The sequence below is a fragment of the Oryctolagus cuniculus genome, chromosome 1 (genome assembly GCF_964237555.1).
Source record: "Oryctolagus cuniculus chromosome 1, mOryCun1.1, whole genome shotgun sequence".
Lineage (NCBI taxonomy): Eukaryota > Metazoa > Chordata > Mammalia > Lagomorpha > Leporidae > Oryctolagus > Oryctolagus cuniculus.
The window spans coordinates 200,285,069-200,306,346 of NC_091432.1; the positions used below are offsets into that span (position 1 = coordinate 200,285,069).

Here is a 21,278-nt window from a genome sequence, read left to right on the forward strand (position 1 = left end):
GACGGAACCCGCGCTGACACCGACCCAGAGGTTCTCCCCTCAGACGTTGAGAAAGATGAAGTTCCAAGAATCCCGTTACATGGAATTAATCTAAAATCTAGACCAAAAGCACTGAATTAAAAAAAAATACCGTCCATCTGAGGCGGCGAGGAGAGAGCCCGGCCCGCGTCCAGTCCGGGTGGCCGCGCGCCGCGAACGCCAGCGCCTGAGGAGTCGCGCTGACTCCGCTTTGCGTGCCGCGGGTCGAGTAAGCCGGCGGTTTCCAGAACCGAGGTTACAGCCACACAGCGCCCCAAAAGCCGGCCTTGGAAGCGCCGCGCTCCCCAGCACCTTCCCAGACGTGGGAGGGTGGCGGGCTTGTGGACCCCGTCAGGAAAAAGCAAGCCCCGGGACGGCGCCCGCCTCGCAGGTGCGCGCCCAGGGAGGACGCCTGGCGCTGGGCCCGGGGAAGAAGCCCCTCCTGCTCGGTGTGGAAGAAAGAAGAAAGCCCTTTACGGGGAAAAAATAAAAAATAGGACTCGTGCCTCTTCCGAGTTCACCGCCCAAAGCGCCTTGCAGCGGCTTCCGCGCCCTCGGACGCTACGGGTTGGAAGTGTAGCTCTTGGGGTCTGTGGCGTTAGCACCTGGGTCAGATGGTGGGCTGGGCGGACCGGCGGCGGGCGGTGAAGGCGGCGCGAGTGCCGCCTCAGCCAGGCGGGGGAGAGGGCTCCATCCCGGTGCCGCCACCTGGAGTCGCTCTACAGCCACAGGCGGGGCCGGGGTGGGAGGGGCGCACGTGCGATCCACAGAGGCTCCCCCCACCCCGCCGCACCCCAAATTGATATATGCATGTTATGGCGCTTCCATCGCTCTCGATCCATTCACACACAAACCGAAAACAACAGGAGCAGGCGTAGTGAGCTCCGGATCCCTAATCAGAGAGCTTAGTTTGAGTCCCCGCTACTCCACTTCCTATCCAGCTTCTTGTTAATGTGCCTGGGAAGCAGCAGTGTTAAGGTAGCAAGGAAGGGATTAGCCTATGTGTGTAAAGGGGGCCAGAGAAAATGATTTTTTAAGGAAAATGAATTTTTGTGCAGTGGAACGAGGGAACAAGTCCTGAAAATAGAACAGCAAGTACCCCTGGAGTCACTGCTCTTGTTCTGTCACTGTTAGCTGGGGGTTCAGCCCTCTTCCCCGGGGAAGCTCAGAGGACTTCCCCTGCTCTGCCCCCAGGAGGCTGTTAGGGCCAGTAACACCGCTGATAAGATCCTGGGATGATGGGCTGGCGTCGTGGCTAAACGGGTTACGTGCTGGCATGTGGATGCTGGTTCCAGTCCCAGCTGCTCCACTTCTAAGTTCAGCTCCCTGCTAATGCATCTGGAAAAACAGTGGAAGATGGCCCAAGTCCTTGGGCCCTGCACCCACGTGGAAGACCTGGAAGAGGCTCCTGGCTCCTGACTTCAGCCTGGCCCATCCTTGGATGTTGGTGTCATCTGGGAAGTGAACCAGCAGATGGATCTCTCTATTTCTCCCTACCTCTACCTGTCAAATAAACAAATCTTTAAAAAATGAGCAAAGGATACAAAGAGGTAATTCACAGAAAGGGACATGCAGATATCTCATGAATCTATGAAAAGAGTCTCAATCTTCCTTATGCAAAAGAAATGCAAAACATAATACAATAAAGTATCATTTTTCAAGCATCCAGATGGGGAAAAAATAAATAATAACACACCATGTTAGCAACAGTTTGGGTATAATCAGTCCAGTGGTGATAGAAATTGGTAGAATCTGCAGTGGGTTAAGCTGCCCATTGCAATGCCAGCCCCCCTATCAAAGTGCCATTTTGAGTCCTGTCTGCTCTGCTTCTGACCCTGCTTCCTGATAATGGATCTGGGAAGGCAGGGAATGATGGCTGAGTGCTGGGACTCATGCCACCCCTGTGGGAGACCTGAATGAATTTCTTGGCTCCTGGCTTTGGCTTGGCCCAGAGCTGACTGTTGTGGCCATTTGGGGAGTGACCAGCAGATGAAAGATCTCCCCCGCCCCGATCTGTCACTCTGCCTTTCAAATAAATAAGAAGCTAGTGTTGTGGCATAATAAATAAAGCTGCCACCTGTGAGGCCGGCATACCATATGAGTGCTCGTTTATATCCTGGCTGCTCCATTTCCAATCCAGCTCCCTGCTAATGGCCTGAAAAAGCCCCAGAGTATGGCCAAGTAGCTGGTACCCTGCCACCCATGTGGGAGACCAGGAAGAAGCTCTTGGCTTTGCCTGACCTTGCTCTGGCCATTTCAGCCGTTTGGGGAATGAATCACTGGATAGAAGATCTCTCTCTTTCTCTCTGTCTTTCCCTCTCTCTCTGTATACTCTGCCTTTCAAATAAATAAATACATCCTTAAAATAAATAGATTAAAATCTTTTAAAAATAAATATTTTTAAAAGTTTATCTGACTTGAGAGAGAGAGGGGGAGAGAACTCATCCTTCACTTCACTCCCCAAATGCCTGCAACAGCTGGAGTTTGGCAGGGCCAACACCAGGAGCTGGAAACCCAACCCAGGTCTCCCTTGGTGGGGGCAGGAACCCAATTACTTGAGCCATCACTGACACCCACAGTGCACATTAATAAAAGCAGGAGTCAGGAGCCAAAGACAGGTATCAAAGCCAAGCTTCAAGTGGGCTGTTAGTGTCTTAGCCAGCACTTAAACATCTGTCACTGAATCTTTGTTTTTTTTATAAATACTGCAGTGCATAGGGAGGTGTTTCTTTGTTTCTTGTTTTTTTTTTTTATTATTATTTTTTTTTATTGCATTAGGTGGGGAGGTGTCTAGTGAAGTGGTTACGTTGCCTTTGGGATGCTGGCATCCCATATCAGAGTGCCTGATTGGAGTCCTGGCTACTATGCTTCCCAATCCAGCTCCTGGCTAATGTGTATCCTGAGAGGCAGCAGATAATGGTTTAAGTACTTGAGTTCCTACCACCCACATGGGAGACCAGGCTGGAGGTCCAGGCTCCTGGCTTTGGCCTGGCCTGGCCCTGGCTGTTGGTGGTCATTTGGGGAGTGAGTCAAAGGATCAAAGACCTTTCTCTCTATTTCTCTTTCAAATAAAGTGGGAAAAAAATAGCAGAGATAATGTAACTTAGGAGAAGCAAAGTCAAGAACGTTTCTTTATTGTTAGCCCCCAAAGAAATTAACTGACTTGTATAGTTGCATAGACATAACGCATAAACTGGAGAACAAGGGAGGTCGCAGATCCTGCCTGCTCTGTGCTGGTTGGTTCAGGGCTGGAGTAGTGGCTGATGCGGGAGATCCGGAGATGCTAGCCAGCATCCAACTGAGTGAGCAGGACAAAGAGGCATCCAGAGACACTGCCGTGGGAGAAGTGCCTGAGGGCTGAAAGAGTTGCTGCAGCCGAGAGGAGTGGACAAATGGCCGGGGGACAGGCTTTTGAAGGGCTCAGAGCAGAGGCGTTGTTTGTGTTCGCAGACCCTGGAGAGTGGATCTGAAGCTGTGGGGGAAGCTTCAGAAGGCAGATCAGTTCCATGGAAGAGAAAAACTTGCCCACGGAGAAAGTCTGCTTTATAAGGAGTGAGTCTTCCCTAGCTGCAGGTCAGCAAGCAGTGTGTGCACCGGGGACGGGGAGGAAGAGGAAGGGAATGATAGACGGAGAACAAGAGAGAACAAGAAACATAGCAGGGAGAAGGGGAGGTACAAGACAGAGGCCCAGGAAAGGAGAGTGGAGGCGAGGCCGGAGAGGCAGCTTTGAGTGCAGACTGAGCCATGGCAAACACGCTCCTGGGATCTGACTCGGTCGGGTCCTCGTTGGCGATATCCTGCAACACCAGCAGATGGGGATCTCACCCAGGAAGAGGCTACTTGGCCTTTTTCTCTCCCGCTTCAACGATCACTGCCAACAGAGTACTGCAGATGTCTCTGCCTTCCCAAATGAACTCCCAAACAAGCACGCTGCGATGAATTCTGCCTGTGTCCAACTCAGCCTCCAATCTAGAAGAAGCCACTGTGGATGCTGGCATTGGTTGCTGCCTACATAAGGCTCCCCTGGCCTGCCCCATCCCAGTGATATAATGTGTGTGTGTGTGTGTGTGTGTGTGTGTGTAGTATGTGTATGTATGTGTTTTGAACCACTGTAATAATTAAGCAACATAGGAGTATACCACATTCTCAGCTGCTCTATTTTTTTTTTTTTGAAGATTTATTTATTTGAAAGGCAGAATTACACGCACACACACCTTCCATCTGCTGCCAAATGGCTGCAATGGCCAGGACCAAGCCAGGCAGAAGCCAGGAGCCTGGAGCTCCATCCATCCAGGTCTCCCATGTGGGTGCCAGCTGCCCTACTATTAACACTTTCCTTCCCCAGTTACAATCTCCATGACATTGCACTCTTGCTTGTGGGAATTCTGGCAGTGTCTGCATTTTGTAGACATGTGCGACTCTGACTCCTCTGCCCAGCCGCATAGCAGCCCATCCTGAGGACTCCCAACAGATTTGTCTGACTGGCAGAGATGTGCCTTAAAAGAGAATCAGTCTGAGGCTCGCACTGTGGCGTAGTAGGTAAAGCCACCGCCTGTGACACTGGCATCCCATACAGGTGCTGGTTCAAGTTCCAACTGTTCTACTTCCGATCCAGCTCCTGCTAAGGGGATGGTCCAAGATGCAGCCATGTGGGAGACCTGGAAGAAGCTTCTGGCTCTTGGCTTTGTCCTGGCTCAGTCCTGTTTGTTGCAGCCATTTGGGGAGTGAACCAGTCGATGGAAGCTCATTCTCTCTGTGTCTCTTTCTCGCTCAATAACTCTACCTTTCAAATAAGTAAATAAATCTTAAAAAAAAAATTAAGACAGAGGAGGGGACTAGTGTTTAAGACTCTGCCTAGGATGCGTGTATCCCACATAGGAGTGCCTGGGTTTGAGTCCTGGCTCTGCTTCTGAATCCAGCTTCCTGCTATTGCTCATCCTGGGATGCAGTAGGTAATGGTTCAAGTACTTGGGTCCTTACCACATGAGAGACCTGGATTGTTTTTCCAGCTCCTAGCTAGATATTGCAAAGCATTTGGGCAAAGCATTCCAATATGGGAGATTCTCTCTGTCTCTGTTTCTCTGTTCCTTCCTAATAAAAGCAAACACAGCATTAAGACAATTGGAGAACTTAAAAGGGGTGTGCGGATTATATAGCAGGGACATAACAATGTTCATTTCCTGATTTTGATAGTTGTACTGTAGTTATTTAGAGAGCGACCTTGTCCTTGTCCTTGTCCTTTTCCTGTAGGAAATACTATAGTCTTCAGGGGTAGAGGGATACCAGGCAGGCAACTTGCTCTAAATGGCTCAGGGCCAAAGAAAGTATTTTGCACGGTACTTGCAATGTTTCTGTAAGTTTGAGATTGGGCAATGAGAAAAATGTAATGAGTGCTCAGGAAAGGGGGTGCAGGTGTAAAGATTATTTGGAGGACTCTGGGTGTCATGGTCAGGATGAGGCTGTCTTTAAAGAAGGCAGTTAGGAGACTTTAAAGGTTTGAATCCACAGGGACAAAGGGACACATTCATCAGCTAGAAAAGACTATACCTTCTAGGGGCCGGCGCTGTGGAGCAGCAGGTTAATGCCCTGGCCTGAAGCACCAGCATCATATGGGCACTGGTTCTAGTCCCGGCTGCTCCTCTTCCGATCCAGCTCTCTGCTGTGGCCTGGGAAAGCAGTAGAAGATGGCCCAAGTCCTTGGGCCCCTGCACCCGCATGGGAGACCCGGAAGAAGCTCCTGGCTTCTGATTGATGCAGCTCCCTCCGTTGCAGCCATCTGGGGAGTGAACCATTGGATGGAAGACCTCTCTCTGCCTCTCCTCTCTCTGTGTAACTCTGACTTTCAAATAAATAAGAAATCTTAAAAACAAAAACAAAAACAAACTACACCTTCTAGACCACTCCAGAATCCTCTGCCCCAATGCCCTGAGCCTGGTGGGCCTTTCCCCCCAGCCCATCCTCCCAAGGCTGAGAGGCCACAGGTGAACATCTGGCTTTGAGGTGAGACCCAGGCAGCGAGATGCTTGCCGGGCTCTGGACAATGCTTGGTCTCAAGGGCTGCACGGCCACGTGTCTTGTATGGGACACCTCACCTCAGAGTTGGGGTGGCCCTCTGTCAGCTGCCACATTTAGCCGAGGCTCAAAAAATTCCTGTCAGATGATTCTAAATTTAAACTTGGCCTTCGAGCCCTGGGGAAGACACATTTGTCATGGTAGAAGAGACAGCCCATGCTCCACCTGCACCGCCTTACGGGAAAGTTATGCGGCAGTGGCAAGATCTTCTGGCCCAGCCAGAAGGAGCGCTGGGCCAACCAGGCTCTGCATCCTCAGGGTAGCTGTCAAGAAGGGGGCGTGGTGACGGATGAGAAGGGGCGGAGCTAACGGCGGGCGGGGCTCACGCGGCTCCTCCAGGGGGCGTGCCACGCACGGCTGCGTACTCGGCCGGTGCCCTGAGGCCACGCCCCTTCCGGTTCGCCGCTCAGCCCGGCAGCCGCGTGAGGACCGTCGCTGCAGAGTCGGCAGTTGTGGAAACTCCTGGGTTTGACGGCCTGACGGACGGGATGGCCGCAGATGTGTTGCCGAGTGCGACGTGGCTGTACTGTGGGGAGCCCGACGAGAGCCAGAAAGCTGTACTGGGTGAGGACTGCGGCGCTGGAGCGGGGCTCCCCTTCCGTCTCGGTACCTCTCCAGGTCTCCCTTCCCGCCCAATGCGTCAGGGCCCCCTGGCGTCTCCACCGCTGCCTGGGACTCGGCAAGGGGCATCCCGCAACCTTTCTGTCGGTACTTCCCAGCTGCATGAGGACATCTCCATCGCCCCCTCCCCAGGGCGGTGCCCGGGACGCTGCCCTCCCCTCCCCCGCCAGGTCTCCCACCTGCCCCCTTTCCCTCTCTCCGCTGGGCGCGGATTCTCCCTCCCCAGGTCTGGACCAGGCCCCTGGGTCAGCCTCATCCCCGCCGCCGTTTCCTCTTGTCTCAGCTGCCTCCGCCCCCCGCCCCGCTCGCCCCGCCAGCCTGTCCCCTCTTCTTGGACGGATGGACGCTACCCGCGTTTCTTTGCCAGCCCCATCCAGCCGTAGCTCCCTCCCACCATGCACCGTGGTCATTGTCGGGCGGTCCTCTTACAGTCCAATTCTCCAACGGGAAGCTGCAGAACCCGGGCAACATGCGCTTCACCTTGTACCAGAGCAGCGACTCCGCAAACCCCAGGAAGAGGAGTCAGCGGATCCTGGTAAGCGCTGCGGCTGCCAGTGCCCCGCTCTGCCTGCCTTAGGAGGCCCCTGGGGTGTGGGTGGATGGGAGAGGAGAAAATGGCTAGGGGCCTTTGGAAAAGCTCCGGCTCCAGCAGCTTGCGGCGTGGGGACAGGCTCCACGCAGCTCTGGGACTTCCGGTGGCGTGGTGGGCGTGCATTCACGTGTCCTGTCAGCATGTGTTATTGAACAGGCACTGCATCCCTGTGCGGTGAGTTAGGGAAACAGCCCCCTCCGACCTGGCGCCACTGGTGCTGTGGAGCAGGGCTTCGGTGCCTCTGTACACCGATAGGCCATGCCTGGCTGTGGCTGGCAGTCCTGTGCCTCAGGATGGTGCCCTAGAGAGGTGTGGAGTGGCTGCCGGGACACGCATCCATTAGACAGAGCTCTGGGCCCGGTGGGGAGGGTGCAGGGCGGAGTGAGCTCAGTGGCTTGCCAGAAGCCCCTTCTGGGGGTGGGTGCTTCAGTGCTGAGCCCTGAAAGGGGAGGGAAGGTTTGGCAGCCAAGATTTGGGGTTCCATGTGAAGCAGATAACAAGGACAAAAACGGAAGCAGGAAGGCTTGGCGGTTACAGGGAGCGAGTCAGCTGTGGCTGTGGTCCTGAGGGTTTAGAAAGAGCAGGCATGGGGGAGGTGGGCGCAGAGGATCAAGGCGGGCTTAGACTCTGGGCGAGGAGGTAGCCTGCAGAATCGCTTGGTTGCACACTGGCAAGTGCAACCTTCTCATCCGTCACCACGCCCCCTTCTTGACAGCTACCCTGAGGATGCAGAGCCTGGTTGGCCCAGAGCCCCTACTGGCTGGGCCAGAAGGTCCTGCCACTGCCGCATAACTTTCCCGTAAGGCTTCCTCCCGCTCAGCGCGGTGCAGGTGGAGCATGGGCTGTCTCTTCTGCCATGACAAATGTGTCTTCCCCAGGGCTCGAAGGCCAAGTTTAAATTTAGAGCCTCTTGCTTACGTCCTGTCCTGTGGTGCAGGCCCCCAGGAACGTCTCATACCCGTTAGAAGCTGATGCTGTCCGTGGCTTCCGCTTCTAAAGCCCTCTTGCCTTTCCCCAGGACTTCCCCAGATTACCTTGGAGCTGGGGGCGGGGGGGCTGGATCATCTCAGCCACTGTGGTTCTGGGTTAAAAGCTTTGGCAGATGTGAGAATGAGGCAAGATGCTCACTGCCTCTCAGCCTTGGTCATGAATGGGGTTTCTCCTGTGTTTTAGGCAGCTGAAACAGAGAGACTTTCCTACGTGGGAAACAATTTTGGGACTGGAGCCCTCAAGTGTAACACTCTGTGCAGGTAATGGTGTGGGGAGGATGATGGGAAGGGTGTGGTGCGGCACTGACACTGCTGTTTTTAGTCTATTTTAGGGGCAGTGGGAGAAATTGAGGTTTGCCAGGTGCCTGTGTGCTTGTACCTGGGGCTCTCTTGGAACGAATGCATGATTTATATTTGCTGAGTTTTCCTAAAATATGCATTTGTCGCATTGTTTATTTATAACTTTTTTTAAAAGATTTATTCATTTACTTATTTGAAAGTCAAAATTACAGGGGATGGGGAGAGAGGCCTGCGCTTGTGGCATAGGGGGTAAAGCTGCCGCCTGCAGTGCTGGCATCCCATATGGGCGCCGATTCGAGTCCTGGCTGCTCTACTTCTGATCCAGCTCTCTGCTGTGGCTGGGAAAGCAGTAGAAGTTGGCCCAAGTCCTTGGGCCCTGCATCCGCATGGGAGACCTGAAAGAAGCTCCTGACTCCTGGCTTTCGATCAGCGCAGCTCCGGCTATTGTGGCCAATTGGGGAGTGAACCATCAGATGGAAGACCTCTCTCTCTGCCTCTCCTCTCTCTGTGTAACTCTTTCAGATAAATAAATAAAATCTTTTAAAAGAGAGAGAGAGAGAGAGAGAGAGATATCTTCCATTTGCTAGTTCACTCCCTGAATGACCTCAACAGCCAGGGCTGGGCCAGGTCAAAGCCAGGAGCCTGGCGCTTCTTTGGGGTGTCCCAGGTGAGTGCAGGGGCCCAAGCACTTGAGCCATCCTCCACTGCTTTCCCAGGCCATTAGCAGGGAGCTTGATCAGAAGTGGAGCAGCCAGGGCTCGAACTGGCATGATGTGGATGGCGCTGCTGCGGATGGCGGCTTTACCCACTGTGCCACAGCACTGCTCCCATTTGTAACCATCTCACACCCCAGGGCAGTTCTCTTCTCTAATTTGGAATGTCTGATCAAGAATGGGTGGAACCTTACCTGATGCTGGCCTGGGCACTAAATACAGAAGAAGGATTTGGTAGAGACAGAGGCTGTCGGCTGGGAAAGAGGAACCTGGGGTCTCCATCGAGTCCTTGCTGATGGCAGGATTTTGGGCAGCTGTGCCCTTCACTGACCCCCAGCCTTCTGCTCTGTCCTGCCTGAGCGTCTGTAGCTCTCAGGGACGGCACAGTGCAGGCAGGGTCCCTGTGGTGGTCCCCAGCAGTGACCGCATGGAAGGGGTTCCCGATAGAAAGCAGACTGGTGTAAATGTGCTCTAAACGGCCCACACTGCCTCATCGCCTTAGCAAGACGCTCTGGGCCAGGATGATCTCTCCAGGACTCCACTTGTATTTGCCACCACGAAATTTGTGTGTGTGTACAGTGCATTCTATTGTCTTTCTAGATGTGTACACCCCAGAGGGTTCCTTGTTACAGCAGAGACTCACGGCTGCTGGGCCAGCAGGAAGGTTAAGAAGTTTTAAATAGGAAGAAGGAAGTTGTAGAAACAACAGCTTTTGAGTGACCCCCTTGCCACTGGCGTTATTCCTTCTTTGTGCAGGCACTTTGTGGGCATTTTGAACAAGACCTCCGGCCAAATGGAAGTGTATGATGCTGAGTTGTTCAACATGCAGCCCCTGTTTTCAGGTAGGTCTCAGCCATGACCCTCACAGAAGCAGGGGTTTTGGGTGTGTTGGATGAATCGGTTTGGGTTCTTGATTTGCAAAACACATTTTGTCATTAATTTTATTTATTTAATTTTTTAAAAAAGATTTATTTCTTTGAAAGTCAGAGTTATACAGAGAGAGTGAGAGCCAGAGAGCGAGATCTTCCATCTGCTGGTTCCCTCCCTGGTTGGCTACAACAGTCTGACATGGAATGCGGGCTTCCGAGAGGCACTTAACTACCGCACCAAATGTCTGCCCTTAGATTAACTGCCAGGCAAGGAGATAGTGATTGCTCCTCATATTGGTAGGACTTACAGTGTGATTTTTTCTCTCTCTGTCTTTTGTGTATGTGTGTGCGTCTTGTGTTTTGGATAGATGATTCAGTTGAGAGTGAACTGGCACCGGAGAGTCAGAACAAAACTTTCAGAGAAAAGGTAAGTGTGACGGAACGGAGATGGGAGGCCCTAGGCAGATTCCTTCTAGGCCTTGAGTTTCTCTATCCGTAGAGCGAGCCTGTTGAACCCTGGGCTCTGCCTGGCTGCCCCTGGCTCCTTCAGTCTGTTTTCCTCTGAGCAGTTTCTGCCTGCAGAGGCCTGCTTGGCCTCCCAGAGGCCGACCAGGCCTGCTCCCACCTGGGGCAGCTGAGTGCAGCTGGGTACCAGTGTTCAGAGGCAGTTCTCTGGGCTCATGGGTGTAGAATGGTATTGCTGTTGAGGAGTTAGTCCAAGTTCTGGAAGACAGTGTTTGTGCCTAGAAACTTCCACATTAAAGCAAAGTAAATTTTAGGAGCTTCAGTGCGGAAGGTCCCTATAAAAATCATCTCACCCCGTGATGACAGATTGATTGAATGTGTAGTGCTGCAGAGCACTGAACTGAGCAGGGGCGTGAGGGTTCCTCCTGGCTCAGGAGGAAGAGGGAGGATCCGTTTGCAGTGGCTGTTACGGGGCAGGACGGGAGAAGGGTAAGCCGTGCATTATGGGTTTTCCAACTCTAATCCTAGTCAAGTGTTTTACTGGTGGAGACACCCTGTTGATTCTGTAAAAAGCTCTTTTGGCTTATAAGTACATGAAGTCTGTGAATATCATTTGATGACATTAACTGTCCTGCAAGGTATAGGCATGGCCTGGTTTATAGGCGAGGGGTCGGTGGCTCAGGGAGGCTGAGGGTTTCCTGTGGTTGCACAGGAGTCGTGGTGCCCGCCTGGCATGTTCCCAGTAACCAGGATTTATGTCTTGCACAGATGGATTCTTGCATTGAAGCCTTTGGCACCACCAAACAGAAGCGAGCGCTGAATTCCAGGAGAATGAACAGAGTTGGCAACGAGTCTTTGAACCACGCAGTAGCTAAAGCTGCAGAGAATATCATCGACACAAAGGGTGTGAATGGTAAGCAGCTGAGACTGGGAGTGGCTCACCTAGACAGCTTTCTCTTTCCGGTCTTTCACCCAGCCTGGAGTGGGAATAATGGGACTAGGGCTGGATTCCTGCTGCTTCCTGGTGAGGCCTTCTCAGGGACAGACTTTGGAAGTCAGAAGAAACATCCAGTGTGGTCCTGCTCAGGCAGGTAGGGGAGCCAGGCACAGGAAGGGGTCTGTGCGTGCCCAGGTGTTAGTGCAGGGCTACAGCCTGCAGCCTGCAGCACACGTGCGTCCAGGGAGGCCTCGGGCAGAAGGCTGATGCTGTGATAACGGAAGTGAGTCTCAGAGGCGGGGTTTCACTTTGGGCTTAGGGGGTGTGTTTCTGGTCCTTGGCAGCTTGCGTACTTAAATGTGTTGAAAGATGGGCTTACTGTTCAAGTAATATGAGAGGTTTTTCTGTTGAGGATGGAACTTTTTGGGGTGAGCATCTGGCCTAACAGTTAAGCTGCTTGTTAGACCCGCATGTCTCGTTTCGAGTGCCTGGGTTTGATTCCTGCCTCTGGCAGCTGATTCCAGCTTCCTGCCAGTGCAGGCCCTGGGGGCAGTGGTGATGACTCGAGTGATTAGGTTCCTGACACTGTGGGAGACCTGGATTGAGTTCTTGGCTGCAGGCTCGGGAGTGCACTGGGAGTGTGGTGGGTGTTTGGATAAAGAACCGGTGGATGGGAGCTCACGTGTTCTCTCTCTGTCTTGTTCTCTCTCTCAGGTGTACAAACAAGAAAAGGAACATTATTAAATTCTAGTAATTTTTAGGAACAGTTTCCACAGCCTGTGATTATATAAACATCTTGATATGTTTTCTTTCAGTACTTTTATAGTTTTTTTTTTTAATTTATTTATTTCAAAAACAGAGAGACAGAGATCTTTCATCTGCTGGTTCACTCCCCAAATGCTTGCAATGGCTGGGCTAGGCCAAAGCCAGAAGCCTGGCACTTCTTCCAGTTCTCCCACAGGGGTGACAGGGCCTAAGGACTTGGGCCACCCTCCGCTGCTTTCCCAGGCATGCTGGTAGCGAGCTGGATTGGGAATGGAGCAGCCAGTCTCAAACTGGCGCCCATATGGGGTGCTGGCGCTGCAGGCTGTTGCTTTACCTGCTGTACCACAGCACCAGCCCCAGTTTTCCTTTTTTGACATTTAGAAAGTCAATGAAAAACAATTTTTTGGCACATGGTATGTATCTAATTTTATATTTTCCAAATAAGTAGCTATTTGTTCTGAACTCCATCCTCAGGTGATGTTTAAAAAGTTTTTATTTATTTATTTGAAAGGCAGAGTGACAGGGAAGAGAGACAGAGAGATGTCTTCTGTCCACTGGTTCACTTCCCAAATGCGTGCAACAGCTGGGCCTGGGCCAGGCTGAAGCCAGGAGCCTGGAACTTCATCCGACTTGCCCATGTGGGTAGCAGGTGCACACTGGCAGGAAGCTGAGCTGCAAGTGGAGTCTCTAGGACTTGAACCACTCCAGCATGGGATGCGGGCATCCCAAGTGCAGCTTAACCTGCTCTGCCACTATGCCTGCCCCTCCACAGGTTGTTTCTTTAGAAGTCATCCTTAGGATTTTACTGCATTCTTAGAACACTTGTGGTATAGTTAATTGTTCTGAGTGGCTATTCCTGTAGCAGCATCAGGCTCTTTTAATTATGGTAGCCTTCTTGTCTGGCTTATTGTCTGATAAGATGAATTTATCCTCCTCTGTTACTTTACTAGCATGCTTTTCATTCCAAATGATCCTAAGAATCATTTGTCAGGTTCCTTCCAAATCCAGTTGTGGTTAATATGGGGAGAATCGACATTTTTACGGTATTGTGTTTTTCTCTCCAGGAACATAGATCTAGGTCTCTCCATTTATTCAGAGACATCCTTTAATGTCTACATTTAACAACTTTATTGTTAAGTTTATTCTCAAGTATGAAAAGACATTTAGGGGCCAGCACTGTGGCATAGTGGCTAAAGCTGCTGCCTGCAGTGCTGGCATCCCATAAGGGTGGTGGTTTGAGTCCTGGCTGCTCTACTTCTGATCCAGCTCTCTGTTGTGGCCTGGGAAAGCAGAGGATGGCCCAAGACTTTGGGCCCCTGCACCCATGTGGGAAACTTGGAAGAAGCTCCAGGCTCCTGGCTATGGATAGGTTCAGCTCCAGCCCTTGCGGCCATTTGGGGAGTGAACCAGCAGGTGGAAGAACTCTCTCTGCCTTTTCCTCTCTGTAACTCCACCTTTCTAATAATAATAATAATAATAATAATAATAATGACATTTAAAAATCATCCTACTAGAAGCCGGTGCTGCAGCTCACTAGGCTAATCCTCTGCCTTGCGGCGCCGGCACACCGGGTTCTAGTCCCTGTCAGGGCACCGGATTCTGTCCCGGTTGCCCCTCTTCCAGTCCAGCTCTCTGCTGTGGCCCGGGAGTGCAGTGGAGGATGGCCCAAGTGCTTGGGCCCTGCACCCCATGGGAGACCAGGAGGAAGCACCTGGCTCCTGGCTTCAGATCGGCGTAGCTCTGGCTGTAACGGCCATTTTAACTGTACCTGTCAAATAAAAAAAAAAAAAGTTAAAGAATTTATCAAAGCTATTTTGAATGGCCGACACTCTAGCTTCTTGTATTGTAAATGTTTATCAGCTCACTCTTCTTGCAAGTTATTTGAGGGGCACTGTGCTCTATCCACCTTCTCAGTGCCCAGTTTGTGCTTGCTTTGTTCTGGAGTGGTCGGCCCTGTGGGGTGCTCAGGCCACCTTGACAGAAGCCTTCGGACTCGGGGTGGGGGTGGGAGTGGGAGTGGGGGGGGGTGGTTCTGGGCCATTTGTGATCTCAAGTGTGGATTGCAAAGAGTGTTGGGGAAGCTGAAACCGAAGCCGGTGACGCCGGTGACGCCGCCTTGCCTTGCCTTTATTGAAAAGCTCTGGTCAGCGACGCCGCCCAGGATGACCTGCAGGATGACTCCCTCTACCTTCCTCCCTGCCACGCCGACGCAGCCACGCCTGGAGACGTGTACAGATTTGATGATCGTATCCTTCTTGTGGTAGAAAAGCTGCTTTGTTTCACAGGCCGGGATGGGCAGCTGTGAATGGCTTGCGCCAGGCTCTCAGGGTGACTGACAATCACAAAACATCAAGACCTCTGCAGTTGCCCTGGTGCCACTTGCCAGGGTCAGCATAGGCTTTCTGGGTAGCTGGGGGACCTGCCCTGGGGCGTCAGACCCATCCTTAGCAAAATGTCAAATGCTCACAGCTCAGCCCTAGGGGGTCACTCTCCATGAATAGACAAAATGTGACTTTGACTTTGCATTGGTCATGCCCAAAGCCTGGGGCAAACTGATTATGTAACAGGAATGGTTGGCGCTTCTTTTTTTTTTTTTTTTAAAGATGTTATTATTTATTTGAGAGATAGAGTTACAGATAGTGAGAGGGAGAGAGAGAGAGAGAGGGGTCTTCCATCCGCTTGTTCACTCCCCAAATGCCCACAATGGCTGGAGCTGGGCCAATCCGAAACCAGGAGCCAGGAGCCTTCTCCTAGTCTCCCATATGGGTACAGAGGCCCAAGGACTTGAGCCATCTTCCACTGCTTTCCCAGGCCACAGCAGAGAGCTGGATCAGATGAGGAACAGCCAGGACTAGAACTGGCACCCATATGGGATGCCGGCGCTGCAGGTGGAGGAGTAACCCTCCGCGCCATGGCGCTGGCCCTGGTTGGTGCTTCTGATTTTGCTACTTGACCGGTAAGGTTGGATGGAGGACGCTTACAGCGGCAGCTCTGTGGTTAGGAGGGGAAGGCAGAAAGGCCCTGCAGGGCAGGGGTTCTGGGCTGGGAGTCAGAACCGGGTCCCCCAGCTCTGCTCTGACAAAGTGTGTGGTCTTGCCCTCTCTGGGCCTCTGTAAGATGAGGCTGCTGTGAGGTGATCCAGCCGGTTGGAGGTGTCCATTCTGGCCAGGCTGTGTTCCTGACCTACAGCTAGTTCTTTCTCCCGCCGAGTATGAGGCTCTTAAGGGCCCAGCCGAGGCCTTCCGGAGCGTCACGTCAGAGGAAATCCTGAAGATGGCTGAAGAGAACAGGTACCCTGGGGTGGGGGATGGAGGCCGGGGTGGGGGTGGGGTGAGCAGACAGGAGGCGGGGGCTTCCCCGTCAGTGAGGAGGAAGTGTGTCTGTTCAGCGCTGGATGCGGATGGGCTGCTGTGTTCTTGACCGCCTGAGCTTCCAGGAGCTGAGGGTGGGTCCAAGGAGAGCGCTGGCCTCTGAGTGCTGGCCTCTCCAGCTGGGCAGAGGCTGTTAAGGCGTTGACGTGTGGGGCTGGAAACCAGGACCAGACCTTGTGCCCTGGTGTCGTGCTAATGCGGCCCAACACCAGGAGCGCTTTTTAGTGATGCCATGCTTGGGGAGCTTTTCTGAAGTGAAATGTGTGTATTGAAAAAAATTCAGAGTTTATTTCCCACCCACCCCGCCTTTTGCCATTGAAATACCTTGTGTGTGTGATGGTAGGATTTTTGCTATTGAGTTTTTAATTTTAATAATTTTTCTTGAGAAAATAAAGGTCGTCAAGGCTATGTTGGCTCTTCCAATTTTCTTTTGTTTTTCAAGATTTATTTATTGATTGACTTGAAAGGCCGAGTGATGGAGAGAGGTCTTCCATATGCTGGTTCACTCCCCCTTGCAACAGCTGGGGCCATGCCAGACTGCAGCCAGGAGCTCCATCTGGGTCTCCCACATGAGTAGTTTGGGCCAATATTGATTGCCTCCAAGTGCATTAGCAGGAGGCTAGATTGGAAGCAGGGTGTCAGGGACTTGAGGTAGGCACTCTGGGGTGAGATACGGGTGTCATAGATGGCAGATTAATCAACTGGGCCACAATTCCCATTCCTAATTTTTATTTTGAAATTTTACTGGTTAGTGAAATCTAAAGCTTTGGAAAATGCATTTTTTTCTCTCCAACGATTTAGTTCTAAAAGTCATTAGTGGTTCTTAGTTATCCTAATCTGATTGTGACTTGGTCAGGTGCAGCTACAAGCTCTAGGCTGGGAAAGAACTGAGTCCCTGATGATGAGCGCTGCCCTGATGTTACTGTGTGATCTCCCCGATGCGGGCCTCAATTTTCCCATCTGTAGAATGAGCCACTACAAAATGGTCTTGAGCCTTTTTATTTCTGCAGGTTCAGGGTCTTGATAGTAGAGATCAGTACATAAAAACAGCGAACATGGATTGAGCTCTTCTTCTGTGCTAAGCACTGTTCTAAGTGCTTTGCTTGCAATTTCCTCTTTTAATACAGAAAAAGTCTTAAGAGGCGGGTACTATTCTTGGCCCCTATTTATAGATGAAGAAACCAAGGCACAGAGATGTCAAGAGATTTGCTGAAGTCATTAAATGCACACCCAGGCAGTCTGGGACCAGAACCTATGCCCCTGAGCCTTAAACCACAGGTCAGTGAACTGTGGCCCTCTTGCTGAGTCTGACCTACTTCCTGTGAATAGGTATAAAGCACATTTTATTGAAACACTGCCCCCTTCACTTACTTAAATACTGTCTATGGCTGTACTGGGTGTGTGGCACAGTGTGTTAAACTGCTGCTTGGGAAACCTACATCCCATATCAGTGCTGGTTTGAGTCCCAGCCACTCTGCTTCCATTCCAGCTCCCAGTGTCTGGGAAGGCAGCAATTGATGGCCAAGTACTTGGGTTCCTGTCACCCATGTTGGAGACCCAGATGGAGTTCCTGGTCCCTGGCTTCAGCCCAGCCCAGCCCAGCCCAAGCTCTTGCAGGCATTTGGGGAATGCACCAGCAGACAGAAGGATGGAAGATTTTTTTTTTCTCTCTCTCTGTGCCTTTCAAATAAATAAATCTTAAAAAAAAAAAAAAATCTCTCTTGCCTGCAGCAGCAGAGCTGAATAGCTGTAGCAGACCATGAGACCCACACAGATATTTGCTGTCTGGCCCCTCGTGGCGCCCTGCCCTGTACCACAGCCCACCTGGTACAGAAGAGTTGAGAGCGATCCCCCATCAGTGTGGAGCGTGCGTGGGGAGAGCTGTGAGGCAGCAGTTCCCGACAGAGCCAGCTCACCCTGACACACCTTCCCTGTCCTGCCGTGTTTCAGCCACTGCTCCTTTGTCATAGAAGCCTTGAAGTGTTTGCCGACGGACGAGAAAAGCCGAGACCGCCAGGCCCGATGCCTATGGTTTCTAGACACCCTCGTCAAATTTCGAGCCCAGAAAGTGATTAAGCGGAAAAGTAAGGCCCGATGGGCATTTTATTCTGGTTATTTCCAATGGACCTGTAACTCCTCGGGCAGCTCTGCTGAGAGCAGGAAGAGGCCGAGTGTGGCCTGGTCTGTGCGTGACGCTGGCAGCAGCGTGGTTCCTGTTGCTGCTGCTGGCCTGCGGGCGGGCCTCGCCACGGGGGCTCTCCTCTCCCTGGACCTGTGCTCATCGGACAGTGGGGACAGCTGGGGTTACGGGATTGCTCAGTGGCTCTCCAGAGCTAGCGCTCGCCCTCTCTGGGTAAATCACATGAAAGTTTGGAGGGCCCATGAGCACAAACGTCCGTGACCCAGGGCGAAGGAGGTGGAGTTGCTGGCGAGGCTGGGGGCAGGTCTGGGCTGGGTCGGCTTCTTTCTGGCCTGAGAGTCGGTTTCTAATGGCCACCCCGGTGCCGCCTGTAGCTAGGTCACCCAGCCAGAGTGGGAAGCCAGCAGGAGACCCCTGAGATTTCCAGCGCAAGGTGTATTTGGTCATTGTGGTTGTGACTGCGCACTAGTTTGCACTCTGCTTAGTCCTTGTTTTCCACCCTGTTGGCCCTTCCTCGCTCTCCCTAGCTTTTCTCTGTACTCCGTTGTATCCTCCAGCGTCTTACTAATTCCGTGTCCTTGCCTCAGGTGAGTCTGTTTTTCCTGTCATGGTGCCATCACTGCGTCTCCGGGAGGGTGGGCTCTGCAGGCTGAAGCACACCTGTGCACACACACCTGCGCACGCCGTCCTGCTCAGGTGGGCTTCACAGTGGCCTGGCTGCTGGGCTCCTCCCCCAGCGCCTGGGTGAGGCGTGGCCTCGGGGTTTGCAGAAAATGCTGGAACTCGCTTTGTGTTGTAGGTGCCCTGGGACCTGGAATTCCCCACGTCATCAGCACCAAACTGCTGAAGCAGTTCACCTGCCTGACCTACAACAACGGCAGGTCAGGCCTGGCGTCCCGGGGCCCGTGCCTGTGGAGGGGACACAGAAGGGTGGTGTTCAGTTCCACGGCCTGCTGGGGGGCTGGGAGGGTTCTGGGCCAAGCAGGTTGAAGAGGCGCTGAGTGTTACAGGCCCTGGGAGCACCCACACGGGGAGACCTTCACTTCACAGCCCTTCCTGCTGCCCACAGACCTAGTGCACGGGGAAGGCAGTGCTGCGGGGAAGGGCGACCCCGTGTGTGCTCTGGGCCTCCCCCCTGCCCTGTGCCTGGCGCGCTGCCTGCTCCTTCGTGCGCGTGGGAGAATCGGCAGCCGCTGGGTTTGGGATGGCTGTTTTGCCCGCAGCCCTGCTGAGTGGCGGGGCCAGGCTGGGGCGCTGCCAGCGGCAAGTGTGGGCTCACTCCCTCTGCCCTGCCCGCACCCCTCGCCGGGGGAGGCACAGGCGGTGCCGGCCGGATTCCTTTCCTTTCCTGGAGTTAGGAAGCGCGTCAGCACGTAGGGGCCCCGGCTCTGAGAAATTGTCCTAGAGTTTAATTTTATTTCTCCTTTCTTGCCATTGATGTTGCAGTTTACGGAACTTGATTTCGAATTCTATGAAGGCCAAGATCACGGCGTATGTGATCATACTTGCTTTGCACATAAACGACTTCCAGGTTGACCTGACCGTACTGCAGAGGGACCTGAAGCTCAGTGAGAGAAGGTGAGCGATGGAGAGCAGTGAGCCGCGGGGCGGGGCGGGGCGGCCGCCTGTGTCGGAGCGGGGGAGGCCTGGGGGGAGGCCTGGCAACGCCGCAGGCGAGTGAGCCCTCAGGCACTGCCAAGCGCCTTCTCCACGAGGCGCAGGGTTAGAATCTGTCCGATCATCTCACCAGTTTCCCTAAAATCAACTGAGCCGCGTGAGGGTCAGAGGAGGGCCTGACTTTCTGAGGGCCTTGCAGCCCACAGGGAGTCGTTGAGCCTCAAACCGGAGCCTTCCAGGGCGTTCCGTCCCTGCAGGTCCGAGCAGGCTCCCGTTCTCTGAGGCGGCGTTCCGTCCATGTGGTTCTGACAGCCCAGCTGTAGCTTAGCGAGAGCTTCCCCTTCAGATGGAGGGGGCCGCGGGGAGGGGTCCAAGGCAAGGCAGAGCCTGTGCAGGGGTGTCACGGCTGAGCTTCTCGGAGCAGACGGGGGAGCTGGGTGACACGGCCTCTCCGATCATGTGGGGGGCGGGCAGGCTTCCTGGGTCCTCACAGGTGCGGTCAGTTGGCTTCTGTAACAGCCCTGCCTCCCCTCCTCCAGCAGTTGATGACGGGGTTCTGAGGGCCAGCCCTGGGCAGCATGCCCACGGCAGCGAGGCTGAAAGACCAGCGGGAGCAGGGCCTGGCGCCTGGTGCATTCCAGCAGCCGCCCCAGCCCCGTCCCGCTTGCTCTCCAGGTTGCTGTTGGTAAAGAAAGGGAGGATCTGGATCTAGAGAGCCTGGTTTTCCTTCACCTGGCAATAGTTTCTTCCACATGGAGTTAGAGAGAGGGAGAGGCAAAGAGAATCTTCTATCTGCTGGTTAACTCCCCAGATGGCCGCAATGGCTGGAGCTGGGCCAGTCTGAAGCCAGGAGCCAGGAGCTTCTTCCAGGTCTCCTACGTGGGTGCAGGGGCCCAAGGACTTGGGCCATCTTCCCTGCTTTCCCAGACCCATTAGCAGGGAGCTGGATCGGAAATGGAGCAACCAGGATTCCAACCCGTGCCCATATGGGATGCCGGTGCTGCAGGCGGCAACTTAACCCTCTACGCCTCAGCGCTGGCCCGCTCCTCCTTTTTTTTTAAAAACAAGATTTATTATTTATTTCAAAGAGTTAGAGACAGACAGAGATCTTCCATCTGCTGGTTCACTCCCCAGATGGCCACAGTGGCCAGTGCTGGGCCAGGCCGAGGCCAGGAGCTTCTTCCGGGTCTGCCACGTGGGTGCAGGGGCCCTAGCACTTATTCATCTCCCACTGCTTCCCAGGCCATTAGCAGGAGCTGGATCAGAAATAGAACAGCCGGGACTCAAACTGGCACTCACACAGGATGCCATCGTCACTGGCGGCAGCTCTACCTGCTATGCCATGGCGCTGGCTCCAGCCTCTGGATACTTTCTCACAGCACAGTGAAATGAAATTGTCTGTCTGCTGGCTTTGAGGGGTGGGAGGGGGCTCGTGCACCTCCACCTGTGGACACTGTCCTCAAGGCTGCTCTCCGGCCAGTGGCTCTCAAAGTGATCCTGAAGGTTCTCTCCCGACTTGTTCTGTGTCTTAGGATGATGGAGATCGCCAAGGCCATGAGACTGAAGATCTCCAAGAAGAAGGTGTGCGTGGCAGCCGGCAGGGAAGAGGATCGCAGGGTGGGCACTCTGAGCGTCCCGCTGCCACCGGCCCAGGCCTCAGACCTCCAGGCGAAGCGCAGGAGGATGACGTAGACTGCGCAGCGTGGCTGCTGCCTCTGTGCTTCTCCGTGTTTGTCAGAAGAAAGCCTGGCACAGGTCAGAAGCCAGAAGCCAGCCTCCCCTGGAAACATAAAGTGACGATGGCTCGGA

At 53.4% G+C, this 21,278-nt stretch overlaps 2 protein-coding genes across 3 annotated transcripts in view; one reads left to right on the forward strand and one right to left on the reverse strand.

Moving 5' to 3' along the window:
- ZBTB5 (zinc finger and BTB domain containing 5) overlaps positions 1-6,225 on the reverse strand; it is a 38,191-nt gene extending 31,966 nt beyond the window's left edge. Inside the window, exon 1 of the mRNA XM_051843994.2 lies at positions 6,111-6,225. The gene's annotated coding sequence lies outside the window, so the exon portion shown is untranslated. The remainder of the gene's footprint in view (positions 1-6,110) is intronic.
- A 231-nt stretch (positions 6,226-6,456) lies between these two features.
- Positions 6,457-21,278, forward strand: POLR1E (RNA polymerase I subunit E). Of its 2 annotated transcripts, XM_008264664.4 has the most exons (13): positions 6,467-6,654; positions 7,143-7,246; positions 8,477-8,553; positions 10,062-10,147; positions 10,543-10,601; positions 11,408-11,552; positions 14,480-14,587; positions 15,535-15,631; positions 17,663-17,796; positions 18,440-18,548; positions 18,652-18,733; positions 19,299-19,430; positions 21,002-21,278. In XM_008264664.4, exons 1-12 carry the CDS (start codon positions 6,579-6,581, stop codon positions 19,386-19,388), a joined length of 1,167 nt encoding a protein of 388 aa, XP_008262886.3. In that variant the 5' UTR covers positions 6,467-6,578; the 3' UTR covers positions 19,389-19,430; positions 21,002-21,278. The 2 variants fall into 2 exon arrangements, with proteins under 2 accessions (XP_002708024.1, XP_008262886.3); XM_002707978.5 differs by lacking the exon at positions 18,440-18,548 and having other exon boundaries at positions 6,457-6,654.

Coding starts and splice junctions, on each gene's coding strand:
- POLR1E (XM_002707978.5), top strand. CDS start 6,579: ATGGCCGCAGATGTGTTGCCGAGTGCGACGTGGCTGTACTGTGGGGAG. Junction 10,148..10,542: donor CATGCAGCCCCTGTTTTCAG/GTAGGTCTCAGC, acceptor TGTTTTGGATAG/ATGATTCAGTTGAGAGTGAA. Junction 18,734..19,298: donor CTGACCTACAACAACGGCAG/GTCAGGCCTGGC, acceptor TTGATGTTGCAG/TTTACGGAACTTGATTTCGA.